Source organism: Coregonus clupeaformis, chromosome 17, assembly GCF_020615455.1.
Source record: "Coregonus clupeaformis isolate EN_2021a chromosome 17, ASM2061545v1, whole genome shotgun sequence".
NCBI classification, from domain to species: domain Eukaryota; kingdom Metazoa; phylum Chordata; class Actinopteri; order Salmoniformes; family Salmonidae; genus Coregonus; species Coregonus clupeaformis.
In genome coordinates this window covers 41,447,315-41,472,941 of record NC_059208.1, presented here as the reverse complement: position 1 = coordinate 41,472,941, position 25,627 = coordinate 41,447,315, and the positions used below count along the sequence as shown (strand labels likewise).

At 44.9% G+C, this 25,627-nt stretch overlaps 1 protein-coding gene across 1 annotated transcript; it reads right to left on the bottom strand.

Moving 5' to 3' along the window:
- Positions 1–1,290: 1,290 nt before the first annotated feature.
- LOC121585766 (glutamate receptor ionotropic, NMDA 2D-like) lies at positions 1,291–19,434 on the bottom strand. The gene is made up of 2 exons (XM_041902072.1): positions 19,174–19,434; positions 1,291–1,920 (listed from the first exon to the last, which is right to left on the bottom strand). Exon 2 carries the CDS (start codon positions 1,852–1,854, stop codon positions 1,291–1,293), a length of 564 nt encoding a protein of 187 aa, XP_041758006.1. The 5' UTR covers positions 1,855–1,920; positions 19,174–19,434.
- Positions 19,435–25,627: the final 6,193 nt, after the last annotated feature.

Genomic DNA, 25,627 nt, shown 5'->3' with positions numbered 1-25,627 from the left:
TATGTAAATGACCACCGTTGAACTCCCTCGCTTTATTCATTATTCAGAGAGCTATTCGGCCAGCTCTAGGAAGAGTCTTGGTGGTTCCAAACTTCTTCCATTTAGGAATGATGGAGGCCACTGTGTTCTTGGGGACCTTCAATGCTGCAGACAATTTTTGTTATCCTTCCCCAGATCTATGCCTCGACACAATCCTGTCTCGGAGCTCTACGGACAATTCCTTCCACCTCATGGCTTGGTTTTTGCTCTGACATGCACTGTCAACTATGGGACCTTATATAGACAGGTGTGTGCCTTTCCAAATCATGTCCAATCAATTGAATTTACCACAGGTGGACTCCAATCAAGTTGTAGAAACATCTCAAGGAGGATCAATGGAAACAGGATCCACCTGAGCTCAATTTTGAGTCTCATAGCAAAGGGTCTGAATACTTATGTAAATAAGGTATTTCTGTTTTTTATTTTTAATACATTTTCTAACATTTCTAAAAACCTGTTTTTGCTTGTCATTATGGGGTATTGTGTGTAGATTGATGAAAAAAGAAGAAAAAAAACATTTTAGAATAAGGCTGTAACGTAACAAAATGTAGAAAAGGTGAAAGGGTCTGAATACTTTACGAATGCACTGTAGGACCCTTTTCACAGAGGGTTCTACATGGAACTCAAAATAGTTCTACCTGCAACCAAAAAGGGTTCTACCTGGACCCAAAAAGGGTTATCCTATGGGGACAGCCGAAGAACCCTTTTGGAACCCTTTTTTCTAAGAGTGTAGGGTTGCACAACTCCCGTCCTCGAGGGCCACTCTCTCTGTTTTCTGTTTTATCAACGGCAGATTTTTACCTTTGGAAACCAAGTGTTGAACCTTCCCAGCAATCATTGACATTAATTGTTCAATTACAGTAAGTGCCAGGCAGACACAAAGCAGCAGGACTGCGGCCCCCTCGAGGACTGAAGTAGTGTTCTCCTACTCAGACCACACTGTATTCAGCGGGCAATTTTCATACTAGTTGTATAAGGGGACATTTCGTAAACATATTTTTAGCAACCAGATAACAACCAAAATACAACGTCTTTCCCATGACGTTTTGAAAAATACATCTTTACCTGGTTGTAACAGAGACCAGTTGGTTGCAATCTGGTTTTATGGTGTCTTCTCAACCAGAAACCCAGTTTCCAACCAGAAAATGAAGACGTCATGTGCCAAATTCTCCCAACTGGGTAAGATGAATCTTCAAACACACAGTAACTTACGACTGATTGATTACTTGAAATCCATTAAGAAGGCAAAGTTCACAGCCAGGTAGTTACCTGTGGCTCCCTGCCCAGGCCGGCCCCTCCTCCCACGGCTACAACAGGCACTCCGGTCTGGGCCGAGACAAACTCCAGCATGGGGGCCAGGGGAGCCTGGTTGGGTGGCGGGGGCCTCTCCTCCTCGAACACCAGGCCCTGGAGCGGCGTGGTGGCCAGCAGCTCACACAGCTGCAGCAGAAGGCTCGCCGGGCTGCTCTCGTTCACCGTCAGGTAGATCACGTTGGCCGGGCCATACTGCGTCATCACACTATCGCCCACCAGAGCCGCCGACGCAGATGCCAGCGGCGCAGACACCGCCACCGTAGCCAATGACGACGAGGCCCCCCTCCCCTGAGGCCCCACCGGCCCGCCCGTGGCGCCCGTTCCCCCAGCAGCGGCCGTCTCTGGGAGCAGGGAGGAGCCCGAGTGGACCACAGCAATGTTGACTACGCCCAAGTCCCTCTCTCTCTCCCGGGGGCGGAGCAAGAGGGGAGGGGAGGAGCGGGCAGGCCCTGTGCAGGCCAGCACGGCCAACAGGAGGGAGAGGGCGGGCTTGGCCGCCATGGGGGTGGGGGGCAGTTTGGTGGGCAGAGCAGCGACGTCAGTGGTTCACAGGCGAAGAAGAAGGACCTGGAGTGGAGAGGCGAGAAGAAAGGATTGAGAGGGAAAAAAGTCTGAAGAATGAAAGACCTGTAAGTGAGTGAGGAGAGGACAATGATACACATAGAAGTAAGTAGGAGCTGCAGTGGCGAGGGATACTATTGAAAAACAATAAAGAGTAGGGTAATGGGAAAAGGGGCACTATCGAGAGAGAGAGAGAGAGAGAGAGAGAGAGAGAGAGAGAGAGAGAGAGAGAGAGAGAGAGAGAGAGAGAGAGAGAGAGAGAGAGAGAGAGAGAGAGAGAGAGAGAGAGAGAGCCTAACCTACCATACGATCAATCAACATCCAATAAGGTCAGTGTCAGTGTAAGTGTAAAGCCAAGTACAGCGAACTACAGAGGAACATAAGCTCACTGCTTAGGGACTAGAGTAGGAGTGCTCACCCCTTGAACTCAACCCTCCCCCCTACGGGACATCAGAATTCATTACCCCAGGAGCTGATTCATGGTTCGGTCCCACACCATTGGAGAGCTTTGAAGCTAAGCTATAAATCTTTTCAGTCATAAACCACCAACGGGTACTGTACATCTAAATGGACCGGGCTAAATTACAATACAAATAAAACTGGGGAGGGGTGGCGAGTTTAGTCGAGGTAGGTGTGTGTATGCACATTTTTATAAACAATTGTGGTTGAGGTGGGGAAATGCTCTGTGCAGTTCAGTGAGGCTACGAGACTGTACACTAAATGTAAGGAGATGTAAAGCAAGCAACACTCATTGAATCATTTTGAAGTCGCTTAGCGTGCCAACCCCCCTGCCACACCCCCCTCCCCTCCTTCTCACCCCCCCTTTCCATTCACTCTCTTTAATTAACCCTCCCTCTCCCCCTGGGGCACACATAAATAGACACAGAGTCAAAAACACACTCTCTCCAGATCACTAACACGCAGAACAACAATCAGTATCTGTCACTCCCTCTCATATTGCCTGTTTTTTCTCATAGTGTCAGTGGCTAATGCTTTGAACCAGAAGGCTTGCTGACGTAATATTCTCTTCACTCCTCCAAACAAACAGCTTATTTCTGCCTTGTTCTCTCTCTGTCTCTCTTTCTCTCTCTAATTCCGTTTTCACATTCCTACATCGCTCCTTTTGACGCTGAGTTATCATCTGAGGAAAAAATGCATTGAAATAGGGGGATTACGATGATGAAAAGCACTCCATTTGTGGGAAAAGGGGGATGTAGACAAATTAAAAGAAACTGTAGCTGTCGTGGAGCCAGATAGCCACGTCGGCTGTAAAGTGGGAGAGGCAATCAAGTATTGAGAGAGGATATAAAAAATAAATTTAAAATACATATTTTATTGTCACATACACCGGATAGGTGCAGTGAAATGTGTTGTTTTACAGGGTCAACCATAGTAGTATGGCGCCCCTGGCGCAAATTAGGGTTAAGTGCCAAGTATATCTAGGGGACTGTAGTAGGGGGCAGGGAAGAAAGATAAGTATTTAACACTGGCCTCAATATACCATTCAGACAAAGCCAGACCTCGGATTGAATGTCTCATCCGAGCCCTGTTGCATAATTCAATTGGATATTACTACCCTGGTTAAGCCTATGGGCAGAGCCTGCCATGAAACCTAACAGCCTCACCATTTTTCAAAGGGAGAAAGACTCTTAAATATGTCTCCCAGGCCCAGCCCGAAGGGCATGCAGCTTAATCCAGTTCAGACCTTATGAAACCAGTACAGACCACACAGGTTCTGTACTCAGTTCGAAGGGCATACTGCTGAATCCAGTACAAACCGCACTACTGTCCATATTCCGGAACAATCATTCCAGGCTAGTATTGCATCCGCTGGCCCTAAACCACTCAGCTTGTGTTGTCACTCCCCAGGGCTCTCGTACTCCCCACTCCCCAGGGCTCTCGTACTTCCCAGGGCTCTCATACTCCCTAGGGCTCTCATACTCCCCACTCCCCAGGGCTCTCATACTCCCCAGGGCTCTCATACTCCCCACTCCCCAGGGCTCTCGTACTCCCCAGGGCTCTCGTACTCCCCAGGGCTCTCATACTCCCCAGGGCTCTCGTACTCCCCACTCCCCAGAGCTCTCATACTCCCCAGGGCTCTCATACTCCCCACTCCCCAGGGCTCTCATGCTCCCCAGGGCTCTCATGCTCTCCAGGGCTCTCATACTCCCCAGGGCTCTCATACTCCCCAGGGCTCTCGTACTCCCCACTCCCCACTCCCCAGAGCTCTCATACTCCCCAGGGCTCTCATACTCCCCACTCCCCAGGGCTCTCATGCTCTCCAGGGCTCTCATACTCCCCAGGGCTCTCATACAGGGGTTTAATGGTCTTCCCCTGACATATAGTGCATTGTTTGTTGCCTATGTTAAATGGGCCCTTAACTGATGGGTTTTTCACACTCAACAGTTTCCCGTGTGTATAAAAAATGGTCCCCCACCCAAAGGACATCCAGCCAACTTGACACAACTGTGGGATAAAAATAAAAACACAGCCAAGACAACGCAGGAGTGGCTTCGGGAAAAGTCTCTGAATTACCTTGAGTGGCCCAGCCAGAGCCCGGATTTGAACCTGATCGAACATCTCTGGAGAGACCTGAAAATAGCTGTGCAGTGACGCTCCCCATCCAACCTGACAGAGCTTGAGAGGATCTGCAGAGGGAGAAACTCCCCAAATACAGGTGTGCCAAGCTTGTAGCGTCATACCCAAGAAGACTCGAGGCTGCAATCGCTGCCAAAGGTGCTTCAACAAAGTACTGAGTAAAGGGTCTGAATACTTATGTAAACGTGATATTTCAGTTGTTGTTGTTTTTTTTATTGCAAAAATGTCTAAAACCCTGTTTTTCCGTTGTCATTATGGGGTATTGTGTGTAGATTGATGAGGGGGGAGTATTTCATCCATTTTAGAATAAGGCTGTAAAGTAACAAAATGTGGGAAACTATGCCTATATATTCCACATTTGTTAGGATAAATCCCTTTGAGGTGATCTGTCTTGTTTCCAAGGAAGTGCCAGGAGAACAACATAACTAATACAGGGCTCCTTGAGCTTTAAACAAGTAAACATACCTATTTTGTTTTAACAAAAAATATTCCCTTACAGTCAGCACAGCAGTTAGTTATACGGAGCTACTTAAATAGGCTATTTAAGATAAATGGTATAAAGGAGTTGCCTGGATGAAATGCAATCATTACTTTATGCACTTGTATTTCTCTTAGAATTTTGCACCAAATAAGGACAAACAAGAAGCAATTATTTTTAACTTCCTACTATACCTCCAATTCACCACTGATTTTGTGGCTGAAAATGAGGAATATCGCATTCCATTTTATTGGGGATGTGAATCATTACCTCATGCATCCTCTTTGCATGAAAGTAATTTGGTGGTGAAAATTGTACTGGGATCAAACTTTGCCCCTTAGCACTCTGCATACAAAGGATCAATATTATTTATATAAATAATTGCTACTCTAAAAATACATATCACAATGCATTTGCTGAGGGTCATTGGTGGCATTCTTCATTTCCCATATGCTGCGGCTATGGATGGTGGGAGGGGAAGGAATGAATGAATGCGGGCCTGCTCGGCTCAGCACACAACACTGAGGAAGCACAGAGGTATTTTAGAGCGTCTGCTCTCTCTGCAAAGAAGTAATCAACAGGTTGGCCAGTGACCTTGCTAACAATGTTTTTAATAAACATGACCTTCATTAGATTTAAAGAGAAGCTGGTGAAGGGAGTTATGGGTAAAGGGGCAGAGGAAGCAGAGGAATGAGATGAACTGAGCAGCAGTGGGATTCCACTGGGCACAGACGTCAATTCAACATCTATGCCACGTTGGTTCAGCGTAATTTCATTAAACTGACGTGGAAATCACTGGCCACTTTAAGAAATAGAACACTAGTCACTTTAATAACGTTTACATATCTTGCACTACTCATCTCATATGTATATACTGTATTCTATTCTATAATATTCTACTGTATCTTAGTCCATGCCGCTCTGTCATTGCTTGTCCATGTATGTATATATTCTTAAATTTAATTCCTTACTAGATTTGTGTGTATTGGGTATATGTTGTGAAATTGTTCGATATTACTTGTTAGATATTACTGCACTGTCGGAGCTAGAAGCACAAGAATTTCGCTACACCCGCAATAACATCTGCTAAACACGTGTATGTGACAAATACAATTTGATTTGATTTGAAACAACGTTGATTCAACCAATGTGTGCCCAGTGGGATATAGGATGCTGAGGGTCTCTGATGCTCCCTCGACCCCCCTTGGTATCTTGCTCATGTTTGTTCTACCGCCTTCTATCTCTCTCTCCTCTCTCAACCATTCCATCTATCTCTTCCTCTCCCTCTCTAGCTATCCCTGGCCTGTCCCGCTCTCCCTCTCCCACTCCCTCTCTATCTATCCCTGGCCTGTCCCGCTCTCCATCTCCCACTCCCTCTCTATCTATCCCTGGCCTGTCCCGCTCTCCATCTCCCACTCCCTCTCTAGCTATCCCTGGCCTGTCCCGCTCTCCATCTCCCACTCCCTCTCTATCTATCCCTGGCCTGTCCCGCTCTCCATCTCCCACTCCCTCTCTAGCTATCCCTGGCCTGTCCCGCTCTCCATCTCCCACTCCCTCTCTAGCTATCCCTGGCCTGTCCCGCTCGCCCTCTCCCACTCCCTCTCTAGCTATCCCTGGCCTGTCCCGCTCGCCCTCTCCCACTCCCTCTCTATCTATCCCTGGCCTGTCCCGCTCGCCCTCTCCCACTCCCTCTCTAGCTATCCCTGGCCTGTCCCGCTCTCCATCTCCCACTCCCTCTCTAGCTATCCCTGGCCTGTCCCGCTCTCCATCTCCCACTCCCTCTCTAGCTATCCCTGGCCTGTCCCGCTCTCCATCTCCCACTCCTCTCTATCTATCCCTGGCCTGTCCCGCTCTCCATCTCCCACTCCCTCTCTAGCTATCCCTGGCCTGTCCCGCTCTCCATCTCCCACTCCCTCTCTATCTATCCCTGGCCTGTCCCGCTCGCCCTCTCCCACTCCCTCTCTATCTATCCCTGGCCTGTCCCGCTCGCCCTTTCCCACTCCCTCTCTATCTATCCCTGGCCTGTCCCGCTCTCCCTCTCCCACTTCCTCTCTATCTATCCCTGGCCTGTCCCGCTCTCCCTCTCCCACTTCCTCTCTATCTATCTATCCCTCTCCCTCTCTTGTGTCTTATTCTCTATCTATCCCTCTTTCTATCTTTCTCCATCAGCTTCTCTTCCATTATCTTCCCTGTCCCTCTTTCCCTAACCTCTTTCTTCCTCTCGCTCTCCTTCTCAAATCAAATCAAATGAAATTGTATTGGTCGCATACACATATTTAGCAGATGTTATTGCGGGTGTAGCGAAATGCTTGTGTTCCTAGTTCCAACAGTGCAGTAATATCTAACAATTCACAACAATACACACAAATCTAAAAGTAAAAGAATGGAATTAAGAAATATTAGGACGAGCAATGTCGAAGTCCGGAGTGTATATATACAGTACCAGTCAAAAGTTTGGACACACCTACTCATTCAAGGGTTTTTCTTTATTTTTACTATTTTCTACATTGTAGAATAATAGTGAAGACATCAAAACTATTAAATAACACATATGGAATCATGTAGTAAGCAAAAAAAGTGTTAAACAAATCAGAATATAAAGTCAAAGTAGCCACCCTTTGCCTTGATGACAGCTTTGCACACTCTTGGCATTGTCTCAACCAGGTTCATGAGGTAGTCACCTTGAATGCATTTCAATTGTTAAAAGTTAATTTGTGGAATTTCTTCCTTCTTAATGCGTTTGAGCCAATCAGTTGTGTTTGTGTTGGAGTGAGTTGGAGTGAGTAGTCATGCTGTACTTCGCTCCGCAGGTAATATGACACACATTACATTACAATGGAACGATTTGATTAGTGTAATGTTAACTAGCTACATAGTTGTCTTTGTATCAAAGATAAAGGTGTAGTATAGAGAAACTATCGAGGTTAGCTAGCCAGCTACATTCGTTCACAGCGACGCCGTTTTTCAAACAAAGTCAACACTGCAGCCATTGCTAGCTAGCCAACACTACCAGCTAGTAGTACTGTAGCAACTAAATACAATATCATTTTAGCCAGCTACATTCATTCGCAGCAATGCCATTTTTCAAACAAAGTCAACACCGCAGCCATTGCTAGCTAGCCAACACTACCACCTAGCAGTACTGTAGCAACTAAATACAATATAATTTTAGTCAATGAGAAATTTGCAACGTAAAGCTTCACTTTCTGAACATTCGAGATGTGTAGTCCACTTGTGTAGCTAGCATGACTGACTTTGTGCTAGCTAGCCAACATTTAATTATTTCTGCGTTATGAAAGGAACTAGACACAGACACAAATTATCTGTTTAGTGTGTTAACACACTATTGGTAGTTTGTTGTAACCAAGTATTGGTGCTAAACCGTGTGTTATTGGATGCTAGCGTGCTAGTTAGCTATGGTGTCATAGGATACGGTGCCCTGGGCGGTTTTCACGGAAGAATACTGTACCAAGTTAGCTAGCTGAATAAACTAAGTTAGAGTCTATTCCTAGAAAACATTGAACCGCTGTAGTTTATAACAATTATAATTTCTAAAGTGGAAGTTGGGAGAGTTATATTTGAATGTTTCAGTGAAAGGTAAGTGAGGGAGGCCCAGCTCTCTCGCTTCCCCAGATGTTTAGTTAATTTTATTCCGATCTCTTTTGCATTATTGTAGCCTTTTCTGTAGCCTGTAAACTATGTATCTATCTATCCCTGTTCTCTCCTCTCTGCACAGGCCATACAAACGCTTCACACCGCGTGGCTGCTGCCACTCTAATCTGGTGGTCCCTGCGCGCACGACCCAAGTGGAGTTCCAGGTCTCCGGCAGCCTCTGGAACTGCCGTTATGCGGCCAACAAGGCAGAGTTCTTGGCGCTGACGGAAACATGGATTACCATAGAAAACACTGCTACTCCTACTGCTCTTTCCTCGTCTGATCATGTGTTCTCGCATACCCAGAGAGTATCTGGTCAGCGCGGTGGTGGCACAGGAATCCTCATCTCTCCCAAGTGGACATTCTCTCTTTTCCCCCTGACCCATCTGTCTATCTCCTCATTTGAATTCCATGCTGTCACAGTCACTAGCCCATTCAAGCTTAACATCCTTTTCATTTATCACCCTCCAGGTTCCCTTGGAGAGTTCATCAATGAGCTTGACGCCTTGATAAGTTCCTTTCCTGAGGATGGCTCACCCCTCACAGTTCTGGGTGACTTTAACCTCCCTACGTCTGCCTTTGACTCATTTCTCTCTGCCTCCTTCTTTCCACTCATTTCCTCTTTTGACCTCACCCTCTCACCGTCAGGTGGCAATACGCTTGACCTCATCTTTACTAGATGCTGTTCTTCTACTAATCTCACTGCAACTCCCCTCCAAGTCTCCGACCACTACTTTGTATCCTTTTCTCTCTCGCTCTCCTCCAACACTACTCAATCTGCCCCTACTCAGATAGTAATGTGCCGTCACAACCTTCGCTCTCTCTCTCCCGCTACTCTCTCCTCTTCCATCCTATCATCTCTTCCCTCTGCTAAATCCTTCTCCCTCCGATCTCCTGATTCTGCCTCCTCAACCCTCCTCTCCTCCCTTTCTGCATCTTTTGACTCTCTATGTCCCCTATCCTCCCGGCCGGCTCGGTCCTCCCCTCCTGCTCCGTGCCTTGACGACTCATTGCGAGCTCACAGAACAGGGCTACGGGCAGCCGAGCGGAAATTGAGGAAAACTAGACTCCCTGCGGACCTGTCATCTTTTCACTCCTCTCTACATTTTCTTCCTCTGTTTCTGCTGCTAAAGACACTTTCTACCACTATACATTTCAAGCCTCTGCCTCTAACCCTAGGAAGCTCTTTGCCACCTTCTCCTCCCTGCTGAATCCTCCTCCCCCTCCCTCCTCCCTCTCTGTGGATGACTTCGTCAACCACACTGCCACACTGCCCTACCCTATGCTTTGACTTCTTTCTCCCCTCTCTCTCCAGATGAAATCTTGCGACTTGTGACGGCCGGCCGCCCAACAACCTGCCCGCTTGACCCTATCCCATCCTCTCTTCTCCAGACCATTTCCGGAGACCTTCTCCCTTACCTCACCTCGCTCATCATCTCATCCTTGACCGCTGGCTATGTCCCTTCCATCTTCAAGAGAGCGAGAGTTGCACCCCTCCTCAAAAAACCTACACTCGATCCCTCCGATGTCAACAACTACAGACCAGTATCCCTTCTTTCTTTTCTCTCCAAAACTATTGAGTGTGCCGTCTCTAGCCAACTCTCCTGCTATCTCTCTCAGAATTACCTTCTTGATCCAAACCAGTCAGGTTTCAAGACTGGTCATTCAACTGAGACTGCTCTTCTCTGTGTCATGGAGGCTCTCCGCACTGCTAAAGCTAACTCTCTCTCCTCTACTCTTATCCTTCTAGACCTATCTGCTGCCTTTGATACTGTGAACCATCAGATCCTCCTCTCCACCCTCTCTGAGTTGGGCATCTCCGGCACTGCTCACTCTTGGATTGCGTCCTACCTGACAGGTCGCTCCTACCAGGTGGCGTGGCGAGAATCTGTCTCCGCATCATGTGCTCTCACCACTGGTGTCCCCCAGGGCTCAGTTCTAGGCCCTCTCCTATTCTCTCTATACACCAAGTCACTTGGCTCTGTCATATACTCACATGGTCTTTCCTATCATTGGTACGCAGACGACACACAATTCACTTCTGGTAACCAGGTGGCGAATCGCATCTCTGCATGTCTGGCAGACATATCAGTGTGGATGACGGATCACCACCTCAAGCTGAACCTCGGCAAGACGGAGCTGCTCTTCCTCCCGGGGAAGGACTGCCCACTCCATGATCTCGCCATCACAGTTGACAACTCCATTGTGTCCTCCTCCCAGAGTGCAAAGAACCTTGGCGTGACCCTGGACAACACCCTGTCGTTCTCCGCTAACATCAAAGCGGTGACCCGATCCTGCAGGTTCATGCTCTACAACATTCGCAGAGTACGACCCTACCTTACACAGAAAGCAGCACAGGTCCTAATCCAGGCACTTGTCATCTCCCATCTGGATTACTGCAACTCGCTGTTGGCTGGGCTCCCTGCCTGTGCCATTAAACCCCTACAACTTATCCAGAACGCTGCAGCCCGTCTGGTGTTCAACCTTCCCAAGTTCTCTCATGTCACCCCGCTCCTCCGCACACTCCACTGGCTTCCAGTTGAAGCTCGCATCTACCTCAAAACCATGGTGCTTGCCTACGGAGCTGTGAGGGGAACGGCACCTCCTTACCTTCAGGCTCTGATCAGACCCTACACCCAAACGAGGGCATTACGTTCATCCACCTCTGGCCTGATAGCCCCCCTACCTCTACGGAAGCACAGTTCCCGCTCAGCCCAGTCAAAGCTATTGGCTGCTCTGGCACCCCAATGGTGGAACAAGCTCCCCCACGACGCCAGGACAGCAGAGTCACTGACCACCTCCCGGAGACACTTGAAACCCTACCTCTTTAAGGAATACCTGGAATAGTATAACAGTAATCCTTCTACACCCCCCCCATTGAAAAAAAAGAGAGAAAAAAGCGTGGTTGTCCCACTGGCTATGCTAAGTTGAATGCACCAATTTGTAAGTCGCTCTGGATAAGAGTGTCTGCTAAATGACTTAAATGTAAATGTGACAAGGTAGGGGTGGTATACAGAAGATAGCCCTATTTGGTAAAAGACCAAGTCCATATTATGGCAAGAGCAGCTCAAATAAGTGAAGAGAAATGACAGTTCATCATTACTTTAAGACATGAAGGTCTTTGAAAGTTTGAAAGTTTCTTCAAGTGCAGTCGCAAAAACCATCAAGCGCTATGATGAAACTGGCTCTCATGAGGACCACCACAGGAAAGGAAGACCCAGAGTTACCTCTGCTGCAGAGGATAAGTTCATTAGAGTTACCAGCCTCAGAAACTGCAGCCCAAATAAATGCTTCACAGAGTTCAAGTAACAGACACATCTTAACATCAATTGTTCAGAGGAGAATGTGTGAATCAGTCCTTCATGGTCGAATTGCTGCAAAGAAACCACTACTAAAGGACACCAACAAGAAGAAGAGCCTTGCTTGGGCCAAGAAACACGAGCAATGGACATTAGACAGGTGGAAATCTGTCCTTTGATCTGATGAGTCCAAATTTGAGATTTTTGGTTCCAACCGCCGTGTCTTTGTGAGACGCAGAGTAGGTGAACGGATTATCTCCGCATGTGTGGTTCCCACCGTGAAGCATGGAGGAGGAGGCGTGATGGTGTGGGGGTGCTTTGCTGGTGACACTGTTGGTGATTTATTTAGAATTCAAGGCACACTTAACCAGCATGGCTGCCACAGCATTCCCATCTGGTTTGCGCTTAGTGAGACTATCATTTGTTTTTCAACAGGACAATGACCCAACACACCTCCAGGCTGTGTAAGGGCTATTTGACCAAGAAGGAGAGTGATGGAGTGCTGCATCAGATGACCTGGCCTCCACAATCACGCGACTTCAACCCAATTGGTTTGGGATGAGTTGGACCGCAGAGTGAAGGAAAAGCAGCCAACAAGTGCTCAGCATATGTGGGAACTCCTTCAAGACTGTTGGAAACGCATTCCAGGTGAAGCTGATTGAGAGAATGCCAAGAGTGTGCAAAGCTGTCATCAAGGCAAAGGGTGACTACTTTGAAGAATCTCAAATATAAACCCGTGGCTCGGGCGGTTGGTGTACTTGATGATCTTTTTGGCCTTCCTGTGACATCGGATGCTGTAGGTGTCCTGGAGGGCCCTCTGGAGAGCCTTGCGGTTGCGGGCGGTGCAGTTGCCGTAACAGGCGGTGATACAGCCCAACTTGATGCTCTCAATGGTGCATCTGTAAAAGTTTGTGAGGGTCTTCGGGGCCAAGCCAAATTTCTTCAACCTCCTGTGATTGAAGAGGCACTGTTGCAAAGTGATGTGTTCGCCGAGGAACTTGAAGCTTTTCACCTTCTCCACTGCAGCCCCGTTGATGTGGATGGGGGCGTGCTCCCTCTTCTATCTCCTGAAGTCCACGATCAGCTCCTTCGTAGGTCTTGGGTGTCAGGTAAGGTGGAGGTGATATGATCCTTAATTAGCCTCTCAAAGCACTTCATGATGACAGAAGTGAGTGCTACGGGGCGATAGCCATTTAGTTCAGTTACCTTTGCTTTCTTGGGTACAGGAACAATGGTGGACATCTTGAAGCAAGTGGAGAAAACAGACTGCGATAGGGAGAGATTTAATATGTCCGTAAACACTCCAGCCAGCTGGTCTTCACATGCTCTGAGGACGCAGCTAGGGATGCCGTCTGGGCCGGCAGCCTAGCGAGGGTTAACACACTTAAATGTCTTACTCACGTCGGCCACGGAGAACGAGAGTGGCCCGCATCGGTGGCACTGTGTTATAACTGCACTGTTTGTATTCGATCATAATTCCAGTCACCTTGCCTTGGTAAAATGTGGTGGTTCACACTTTCAGTTTTACGCGAATGCTGCCATCTATCCTCGGTTTTTGGTTTGGGTAGGTTTTAATAGTCACAGTGGGAACAACATCCCCTATACACTTCCTGATGAACTCAGTCACTGTGTCAGTGTATACATCAATGTTATTCTCAGAGGCAACCCGGAACATATCCCAGTCCGCGTGATCAAAACAATCTTGAAGCATGGATTCCGATTGGTCAGACCAGCGTTGAATAGACCTTAGCATGGGTGCTTCCTGTTTGAGTTTCTGCCTATTTGAAGGGAGGAGCAGAATGGAGCCATGATCGGATTTGCCAAAGGGAGGGCAGGGGAGGGCCTTGTAGCCATCCCGGAAGGGAGAGTAACAATGGTCGAGAGTTTTTGAAGTGCAAATACTACAGGCAATGTGTTGATAGAACTTCGGTAGCGTATTCCTCAGATTTGCTTTAAATGCTACAATAAATGCGGCCTCAGGATATGTGGTTTCCAGTTTGCAAAAATCCCAGTGTAGTTTCTTGAGGGCCGTCGTGGTATCGGCTTGAGGGGGAATATACATGGCTGTGACTATAACCGAAGATTATTATCTTGGGAGGTAATACGGTCGGCATTTGATTGTGAGGTATTCTAGGTCGGGTGAACAAAAGGACTTGAGTTCCTGTACGTTATCACAATCACACCATGAGCAGTTAATCATGAAACATACACCTCCACCTTTCTTCTTTCCGGAGAGTTCTTTATTCCTGTCTGCGCAATGTACTGAGAACCCAGCTGGCTGTATGGACAGGGACAGTATATCCGAAGAGAGCCGTGATTCCTTGAAACAGAGTATGTTACAGTCCCTGATGTCTCTCTGGAAGGAGATCCTTGCCCTGAGCTCGTCTACTTTATTGTCCAGGGACTGAACATTAGCGAGTAATATACTCGGAAGCGGTGGATGGTGTGCCCGCCTCCTGAGTCGGACTAGAAGTCCACTCCGAATACCTCTTCTCCGCCGGCGGCGTCTTGGAGCAGCCTCTGGGATAAATTAAATTGCCTTGGGGGGTATGAACAAAGGATCCAATTCGGGAAAGTCGTAATTCTGGTCGGACGCTGGTGAGTTACCGCTGTTCTGATAGCCGAAAGTTATGTCCGGCTGTATGTAATAACAAAAAAAAACTTTCTGGGCTAATAATATAAGAAGAAAAAATATATATATAACTACAAAAAAAATCCCACTCCCTCTCTATCATCCCTCTCCCTCTTTTGTGTCTCCTTCTTTCCTCTCCTCCCTCTCTTCCCTCTATCCTACTCCCTCTCCCTCCCTTGTGTCTCCTTCTTTCCTCTCCTCCCTCTCTTCCCTCTATCCTACTCCCTCTCCCTCCCTTGTGTCTCCTTCTCCCCTCTCCTATTTCTGGCTCCCTCAGCCTCTCACATGCTTTTAAGGGTTTCATGTCTCCAGAGCCCCATTTGGCCAGGCCTAATGAGTTGGTATTTAGCTGGCTCACGATCCTCAACTTTGACCCCAGGGGAGCTGGCGGATTACAGATCTCCGCCGGTGGGTGTCTCGGTTGTCACGCCACAGTAAAGAACTGGCAAAGGTGCCTATCTACATGCCCAATGCGGTGCCCTTGCAGATTAACGACCTGTTGCATTCCCGGGCACAATGGAAACCCCAAATGAGCGGCCATATTGTTACACAAAGCTTTATGACCAGCTTTATTCAATCCATGTGTCTGACAGTAGGCCTATTTATTTCAGATAGAAGTATGTAAAATGCCTTGGCAGTGGTTTGGTGCTAAGGTGGAATAAAAGTTTTTCAAGGTAAACAAAGACAAAGAAATTGGCAGGGTCTGTACACAAACACAGCTATTGCAGGGAAGGTACGCCTGGGATGAACGAAAGAACAATAGAGAAGAAAAGTCTACAGTATGTGATACCAGAGGCAACATACACACAACATCTCTTTATTTCAGACTCTCTACATTGTCTTTCTCTTATGCCTCATTCAGCTCCCTCTCTCTCTCTCGATCTCTCTCTATTCCTAGACATGTACTGCACATAATGTACTGGGTTTTGTGCCAAAAACATGCCTCTGTGAAAAAGGTCCATAGACTTATTCATCAAACGGTATTCATCGGCTCTGTCAGATTTGCCCAACCAACTGCCAATCAAGCAACCGAATAATAAACCTGCCTTTCAGTAGAACTGACTCAGAAAGAAATACAAAAACACATCTGATCTGAGATATGTAATCATTTGTGTTGGTCAGAGTCGTAGTGTAGCTGACTGAAGCTTAATTGCTCTCCTCAGAGGAAGTGAAATCAAGACAGGCGTTTCCAGTTGCACTGGTACAAGAGGCTGTGGCCTAACAGGTTGAAGCAGTGACTTCATCAAGCCAAAGTGTGCAAATGAAATGTCAATTTACATTTGAACGAAGGGGATTTACAATCAATGCCATTAGCCAAATGTTAGCTCTCACCGAAAAGGGAGATGGAATTTATGACCCGATTAAAACGCCATGTTAACAGAAAGCAAACCAATCTGTTCCACAGTGTTCTCAACAAGTATTATAGCTAGTATTATTTAGACAGTATCAGCCCCATCATAGTCAAGTACAGAGTCCCTCCATGTCCCTTCATACCAAACTGTTTGCAAAAGCCTAAAAAGAGAAAAAGAAAATCAATAACGACCAAGGTTATATAGCCCCCTGAATGTATTAGATCAAGATAAAAGCCTATAGAATTTTTTTTAACCTGAAGACTTTTTGGAAAGAGCGCTCAGCTCACAGTAAAGGACAATTATTAATTCATGGACATGCTGTAGTTCCTCATCGTGGGTCATTATCAGGTTTTGTGCCTTAGAAGTAGAGTAGACATGGCAACACCTACACTATATCCATGATATACCACAGGCCTATCTGCAATGGATAGACACTGGCTGGCTGCACTGTAAATACATCAACAGTGATACAAGAGGCACCTTTAAACACCAGTTCAGTGAGTCACCAAGGCAAGAAGCTTGAGTTGGTTATCATTGCAGTCCTAAATCATTTATGACCTGCCAAACTACACACAGCTGATACAAACAGAAAAGGAGCATCCGTGTATTTTGAAAGTTAATTTGAACATTAGATATATCGGCTCCCAGACAGGCTTGTGATAAATGAGAGGGCGCCTTCTTTGGTCAATGTGCTCTAATACTGAGAATGATAGCATTTAGGCCTACCTTTAGCCTAGCCTCCTGTGAGCTATCTGACTAGGCCAGGGGTATTCAACTCTTACCCTAAGAGGTCCGGAGCCTGCTGGTTTTCTGTTATACCTTATAATTAATGCACACACCTTGTGTCCCAGGTCTAAATCAGTCAGTGATTAGAGGAGAACAACGAAAAATGCAGTGGAATTGGCTTCAAGGTCCAGAGTTGATTTTGAAGGGACTAGTCAATGCAGCAGGCCTAGCTAGGTTAATCCAAACAATGACAATAGAACATTTGGAATGAAGATGTGGTTCAGAAGTTTCGGAGTGGCCTTCAAACAGGGTCTGGGTGGGTCAAAGGTGAGGTTCTGATCACATTATTCTGTCACGTACATTCAGTCTTTGGATGCGACCTTGCGGCAGGCCCCCACCTCCAGCTCACTACTTTGACGTTAAGTTGGATCGAAGGCTTAATCCATTTTTTTCATTCAGGAAAGTTGAGCAAGTTTCATGGTGTGTCCCCTGGGTGTAGCCAAACCAAGCAACACTTTGACCACCATCACAATTGAGGAAAGCAGGGGCCACTTGGCTTGTCTCTAAAGAAGATGAAGCTAAAATGGCCTCCTTTTCCACTCTTAGCAGAACAGGGGATTTCAGTCCAAGGATACCAACGTAACTGACAACATCACACAGCCAGCAACCATTCATCCATACATGAGTGATTCAATGGAACACCTCAGACTGAGTGCAATTCTCAGGGATGAAGAATAACTTTTCTAAAGGACATCCTGCTTTCCTTTCCTTGTCTGCTATATAGAGTGTTTGTGTTCATTAGGCACCAAATGGAAGAAAACAGACTGAAACAGTAAGGAACTACCTGGACTTCTCCACAAAGAAACAGTCATTTTCATTTTCTGTTACTTAAAACGTTTTCCGTTGTGTGCCCTAATGAACACAACCCACCCCTGCCTGGAAGTTGGAAGCACAGAGCTGAATCCTCAGGTGACGCTACTGGTGCAGCCTTCCACCTCTTCCTCCTCTGTCTCCTAGTCAGTGGACCTGAACTTCTGAGTGTCACATTAGTCTGATGATTTAATGGGACATGTCCCCACAAGTCCAGAGTTACTCAAGAGCTGAAACAACTGTCTGAAAGAAGCTTCCCCTGAGCGACTTGGGCCTGTCATTGTCGGATTTGTTTCTCTTCATAAAGGGGTCCCTCAGAGATTGTTTAGCCGAAGTCATTCAGAGGCCATGATATCAGCCGATGACAAATAGTAATATGTGTTTCAACATCCTTCCAGGATTAAATGGATGACATAGAGCATTTTGGATTAGGACTAGTTCCACAATCAGTTTCACTGAAAACGACCTAAATTAGACTGTGTGGCCTGTTACACATTGTGTGTGTGAAAATTGATGACACATGAAACTAGGTCCATTATAGTCCAATAGCGAATCCCACCCGCTTTTATGATCACATGTCCAGTCCAGAAAAACTAACAAAATAAAACATGTAAGGTACAGTGTCATCAACTGAACAACAGGTTTTCAGGCAGACAGTCTCAAGATTTCATGCTGTCAAGCACTTGAGAACCCCAAACATGGAAGGTGTCCCTTCAAAGCTATCTATTCATTAATGATCAATGAAAAAATGTGTTTCAACTTCCTCTAGGATAGAAATAAAAGGCCTACAATATTGGTTTTCACAAGAATCAGAGTTTATGCATGGACCGTTTAAGGATGCAAATATGATTTAATCATGCCACTAGCCTACTATAGGTAAAGTATTTACTCAATATACACACAACAGTGCAAGTGGGATAGTTTGCCTATGGAATTTTGATAAGATCAGGGCAAATTACCTTCTGCACAGTTCAGAATTGTAATTCAAATAGTTGTCTTCCAATGAATTCACACATAGTGGGGAGCACAGCTGACAGATGGGTACCTACAGAAAGCTCAAGGATTGATTCAACATCTGAAAGCTGCCTTGGGCAAATACCAAGAGATGTGGCAGGAAAACGGCTACAACGTGTTCTCCGTGGACAAGAAAACAATTAAAAGGACAAATGTACACATGCGCATAAACCGGCTTCAAATTAAGGCAATGTGTATACTAATAGGGAATGGTAATGTACCCAGATAGACATGCGGATTTGGGGGAGATAAGAAAGGTACACATTTCTTTCATCACTTATGTAAGTTATGTGTTGTGACTCAGAACGTGTGTGTGTGTTTGAGTGTGAATAAAAGCTCGTGCCAGCGTGTGTATGTACAGTAGGTTATGCCTGTGCAGTGTTCGTCTGGAAATAGTCAGAGCACTTGGAGTGTGCACGCGCATCAATGACAGAGGGGTCAAAGCCTCGCTCACCGGCCGGTTGTCGCCTATCCATCAAACTAGCTGCCAATACGATACATAGAGCCTCGAGAAACACTACGCCACTATTCCGGTCCCCGTGCATAACATTCAGCGAATTTTGAAGGGCAAATCTTGGAACACTTCTTAAAGAAAACCTAAACATATCACCCTCACAGCAAGGAGAAAATACTCACTGTTTTTCAGGAGCAAGACACTCTCTTCTCCCCTCGTCTCTCCATCCACATTACATCCATTCCTCTTCTGGCCATATCCTGCGGGTTATCTCCCGTTGTGTAGCCTATATATTTAAATGTTGCACGGATACACAGTGTCGACCTTTTCTTTACTCAGCGAGCCTACATGTTGCTGACTACCTCTCTCTCTCTCCCCTCCCTCTTTCCCCTTTCACCAGTTATTTTGTTAAAATTCAGTATATACGCCTCGTCACCTAGCAACCTCCCTCTTCATCACTCCCGCGACACGTGTTGAATGCTAAACTTGTCGTTGTGCAATATTATTTTACGAGGGAGTGGATGGATACACACTCTCAGTGGTGTATCAGTATGCAATCAAGATATGTATTAGAACTCTCTCCCCCTTCCCTCTCTCTTTTCCCCTCCCCTTAAACCCATCTGTAAACGTATATTCCTCCTCCCTGCTCCCTCACCCTCATCTCTTCTCTCTCTCCAAGCAAAAGAGAAGTCAGTTTATAGATACCTTTTTTTTAACACTAAAGAGAATTCAAGCCTCGCACTTTGCGGTTATGTGTGTCCTAAGGGAATACATGATAATTGCAACTGTTTATAATATTCAACTCAGGGCTGAACTTTTTCACTGCAAGGGAATTTTTCACTTGAAATGATTACACACAGATAAATAACTTATTCATGCATATGTTAGAGATACACCTATAAAAGATCATGTGTTATTTAATTACTGTAATCCTGTCTGCATTTATCTGGTAATTATTTGATATCACAATATTAGGCTTTTGCAATTGTTCTACTTCTGAAAATAGGTACTATAATTAGCCCCTATGGGGAATAACAGAGAAAAAAACGTATTCATCCTTTTTCAAATTTTCTGCTCAGCATCAGCCATTTTGTCCTCTATGCTGGACATAAAATGTTTGACTGTAGTAGAGAAAAAGAGAAGACATGCGCCTCTGTACCATGCACACACCCCCCCCCCTTTTATCTTCATGTAATCATTAAGGGAAATAATGTGTGTGTGTGTGTGTGTGTGTGTGTGTGTGTGTGTGTGTGTGTGTGTGTGTGTGTGTGTGTGTGTGTGTGTGTGTGTGTGTGTGTGTGTGTGTGTGTGTGAACCTCTACCTTCTGTGTCTATGTCTCTGTTTTGTTTCAAGTGAATCCACATTCACTGTGAAACCATTGGTATTTTTCTAGAAGCTTGTTTTCATGCGTAAATATAGAGCTGCCACGCCGCCGATCAGTTCTGTGAAATATTAAAAATAGGCCCTAATTAACAGGAAAAGTGGACACTCATCTTGGTTTGTTACCCTGTTGTTTTGTAATTGGAAGACAGGGCATTGACCTCTTTTGTCATGAAGTCTGGTAGGAGAGAGAGAGAATAATAGGAGGAATATTGTGATGAGGTAGAGGAAGCTGAAGCAGCCTTTCATAGGAGGAATATTGTGATGAGGGAGAGGGAGAGGAAGCTGAAGCAGCCTTTCATAGGAGGAATATTGTGATGAGGGAGAGGGATAGGAAGCTGAAGCAGCCTTTAATAGGAGGAATATTGTGATGAGGGAGAAGGATATGAAGCTGAAGCAGCCTTTAATAGGAGGAATATTGTGATGAGGGAGAGGAATAGGAAGCTGAAGCAACCTTTAACAGGAGGAATATTGTGATGAGGGAGAGGGATATGAAGCTGAAGCAGCCTTTCAAAGGAGGAATATTGTGATGAGGGAGAGGGAGAGGAAGCAGAAGCAGCCTTTAATAGGAGGAATATTGTGATGAGGGAGAGGGAGAGGAAGCTGAAGCAGCCTTTCATTAATATACAAATTGAGGAACAGCTGAAACAAGCTGCCACAGATAGAACAATACCAAGTGGGTATAAAACCATGTGGCTTTGATACCCTACAAGCACTATCATCTCTGTACAGTCACTGCTTCTGAGTGTGTTATTAAATATCTAAAGGAGATAAAAAGCTAACCAAATCCTCCTTAGCTAACCAATCTAATCATCTTAGAGAATAATTACAGACAAATTGTATTGGAAAGCTGCCATGAAGAAATAACTATATTTCTTCACACTTTTGAAGGCTGTGCCTCGCTATTGGGATGATACAGCATATTAATTATTTGTTAATAATTGAGTTAAAGCAACCAATATTCTCAGAGAAATATGACAGCACACTTTTAATTTAGTCTATGGTAAAAAATGTAACGTCAGAATTCTCCCTTTCTCCGTTCTGACTGGGAATACAATGCAGTAAATTGCCTTGAGTTTTTCAATAAAAAATACAAGCAATTGACACATTTCTTTTTTCTCACCGCAGAAAAAGAAAGTTGAGGCAAAATGAATAAATTAAGTGGTAGCTTGACTGAATACAGTGAAGTGACAATACAATTAGCTATTTAACAAGGTTCAAAATCAAAGTTTGTCAGATGCTTTCAGATCTCAAAAGTGGTCTGATGTCAAGATGAGTCGTCAATCCCAGGTAAATAGAGATTGAGGCGCATATAGCTGGATATGGATATATGGCTGGAACAGATGGCATGGGACGTTAACCCACTGTGGAGGTCTGAAAACATCTACAAACCTTGATTTTGGAGTGAACTATCACTTTAAGTCTTGTGACACTCCTTGCTCTCAAAATATCCCAATTTAAGCCCCCCAAAAAATCACCTGAAAATCTAATCAAATCTAATCAAAATGTATTTCTAATGCAATTTCACAAAACATGTTGCAGTACAGAAAAAAAGGATAGGTGGAAAAACATAAGCACAGTACTTTCTCACCACCAAATGTAATGTAGATCCATATCTGCAACTTGGCCAAGTGAAGGAAGCCTCTAAGCAAATTTGACAGGAGACATTGCCAGATCATTGGGAGGATGATATGTAAACTCACAGCCTTGGTGAGAGGGAATCTAATAGGGGCAACCAGACAGCGACATCCAAGGCATGTCAGTATCTCTGCAGACTTAACAATGGAGACGTGCAATACACTTAGGCATTTAGCACGTATAGCCTTGATTGGACCATTGACTGATAACATGTATGTTACTAATGACACAAGAACTTACTCATTCTCTGGCTCATTAACTCACTCACTGTTCCAATAACAAGCTTGCATGCCATCCACAGTGAGCTCTGTTGTAAGTGTACATCTCTTCAGTATAATAAGACCAATGAAGATGTGGGTTTGTGTTGCATAACCCTAACCCTACCAACCCATTACTCGTTAATTGTTGTTTTTTTCATTTACTTCAAGCGTTTGGGGTTCCTGCCTGGTGTGTCAGATGGGTTGGGGTTGCCACTTTGGGACTATTCCATTGGATCCATTGCACCAGGCAAGCTCAAACAAGCGCAGATTAAGTATTTCAAAGAAAACTTATACTATTTGAACCCAGGTCTGCAATGTTCACAACTGTAGCGAGATAGCAAAGAGTCAGAGAGCAGTATGTCCAATGACATTTAATTTATTACCTACAGTTGAACAATTCTAAGTTTAGGGGGATTGGGGAAAATAACAAATCTATTGACAGTCTATCAGCAGGCATTCCAGCCTATAGCCACAGCCCAGCACAGCTGTGAGAAACAGTCTCTCATTAAGAGCTCTATGCCGAGCTGTCCAAGCTAAAGTGACTTTAAAGCTTTAGTGGGTTTTCTCTGTCCATGGTGCTGAAACATTTACAATGCTGCATCACATTTTACGAATCATTATTACTAAAGTGTGTTGCTACAAAGTGCAACGTTAATGTACGTATGAGGAACTGTCCAAGGTGCTGAAACGGTGCTTTAGCACTGGTTTAGCATTGGCTATGCACCGTTTGCTACGCACATTTACAATGCATCATTACTAAAGTGCAATGTAAATAGTTTAGTGTTTCATATCACACAACAGTTTTACAAGCTTGTTAAAATATACTGAATGTGTCTCATATTGGAATAACACATCAGCATTCACCTTGAGAGGGTCACTATATATATATTATTTATCAACTTTAGTGCAACATTGGTTTTTGGGCAACAAAACGGATATTAACGATTAGCTTAACTTTGCAAAAAGCTTTAGGAAACTCAGCCTGTCTTCTTTTTGCAGATCACTTTTATACATTCCCTCTCCGTGATTAAGTCACATTATTTTCATTCATCCGGAATTGCTTCTTACCACAACCAATCATTGAAATGCTATTTTTCAGACCTCCCAATCGCAGAATCTCAACATCTCCCTGATAAGGAAGGCTGCAATTTCTTCGGTTCCCGATCTGAAATAGAAATTTCATCAGTGTCTTCATCCCTTGAATGTATGTTGAAATAAAAATAATTCAATATGCATTTACCTTATCAATTCTGTAGCCCCGTTTTTTTTAAAGTGCAGGCAGACAGACAGATGGACGGACGGACAGATGGACAGACAGGTCAAAAGAGGTAGACAGGTCAAAAGAAAGTCAGCCAGTCAGAAAGACATACAGGTTGAGAGATAGACAGATAGACACCCAGAAACTCTGTAAATACAGCCGATAACCTTTGACCCCCCACTCAGTTGGCGAGGGATCCTAATGTGGCGTGAAACTGTAATCCTCTCCAGTTTTATAGTCTTGGTGAGTCTAATCTTTGTGCCACAAGCCCATGACAACCTCATTTTATTTGCATGGTTGACTCCCTATTGTTGGACATCGTTTTCTCCTGACGGTTTCTGCTCATTAATCATAATGAACATCATGTTGGAATGGATTCAATAAAGGCTACCTCTGTACACCTGTGAATCGGAGTACATCTCCATCTATTCCCCAGGCCCATATAATTGGCTGTAAATCCGGAGAAGCAGAGAGAAGTCAAGGAAAATAAAAGTCTAATCACACATCTGGTCAAAACCATTCCAGAGTTCTTTATCATGAGTCAGATGACTTTTATATTCGCCACCAGAGATATTGGGTTGTGACCCGAAATGACCTACAGTCAATGTACTGTTCAATGTATGTACTGTGTTTAGCCTATGGAGTTCATATTGGGGTGCAATAGTAGTTTAGGTTAGATTAGCTAATCCCAGACCAGGTCCTGAGGTGCCCTGTACATTGCTGGTTTTTATTCACGCTAGTCTGGAGGACTCACATAGGATGACTGTGAGATCATTATCAAGGTCCAATGTGAAAATCTGTATGTACACTGAGTATACAAAACATTAAGAACACCTGCTCTTTCCATGACATAGACTGACCAGGTGAATCCAGGTGAAAGCTAGGATCCCTTATTGATGTCACTTGATAAATCCACTTCAATCAGTGTATATGAATGGGATGAGACAGGTTAAAGAAGGATTTTTAAGCCTTGAGACATGGATTGTGTATGTGTGCCATTCAGAGGGTGAATGGGCAAGACAAAAAATGTAAGTGCCTTTGAATGGGGTATGGTAGTAAGTGCCAGGTGCACCGTGTTGTGTCAAGAACTCCAACGCTGCTGGGTTTTTCACTCTCAACAGTTTCCTGTGTGTATCAAGAAACCACCCAAAGGACATCCAGCCAACTTGACACAACTGTGGGAAGCATTGGAGTCAACATGGGCCAGCATCCCTGTGGAACGCTTTCGACACCTTGTAGAGTCCATGCCCCAATGAATTGAGGCTGTTTTGAGGGCAAAAGGCAGTGCAGCTCAATATTAGGAAGGTGTTCCTAATATTTGGTATACTCAGTGTATGTCATAGGCTTGATTCATTGATAGATCAAGGTTAGGATGAATAGCAGTTTGCACAGGGGGCTCCCAAACTTAGACCAGGAGACACTGGTTTAGATCATACAGAACCTCATTTTACCTGGTTGTATCTGTTCACTGTCTGCTGAATTCCATGGATTTATGGAATTTATGGAAATGCACTGATCGTTTTCTGGCTAGTGTCAGGGCGGGTCAAGGTTCCATGAGACAACATTTCTAGGAGTATGATGATTTCTGTTTGCTATCGGGAATTTCTCTGCATATTTGTTGACTTTGCGGCATGGTAATGATGGGGTTTTGTATTCAGGACGCTCTTTGGTAAGGTCTCAACTCCGGTATAGGTGACCTAGCTGTTTTTGTTTAATTATATTTAAATCAGACCACTTGTTTTATCAATGGGAACTGTTGGATGTCCATGGAGGATGTGGCTTCTATATAATTATTAGAGCTAGTATGTTGTAACAAAGTTTCATAAACCACAAACTTTATATTTTACAGAAGTAAAATATTGAGGAACTGGTCAGCGCAATAATAGTGTATGGACAGGAAAGTCAAAAGGGTTCCACATAAACAACACAATAATGATTCTCAAGAATGATTCATTCAACTAATGAATAGTCCTGTCACAGCCACAAACCCCAATGAGCAAATTCACAATGTAACTGAAAAACTTAGTCCAACAGAACCTCTGGTTGAGTATTTGAAAGAAAGTCCCAAGTCCAAATAAATATTTGTAATCCAATGGTAA

What these genes read in the sequence shown, in the direction of transcription:
- LOC121585766 (XM_041902072.1), bottom strand. Translation starts at nt 1,854, where the DNA reads ATGGCGGCCAAGCCCGCCCTCTCCCTCCTGTTGGCCGTGCTGGCCTGC.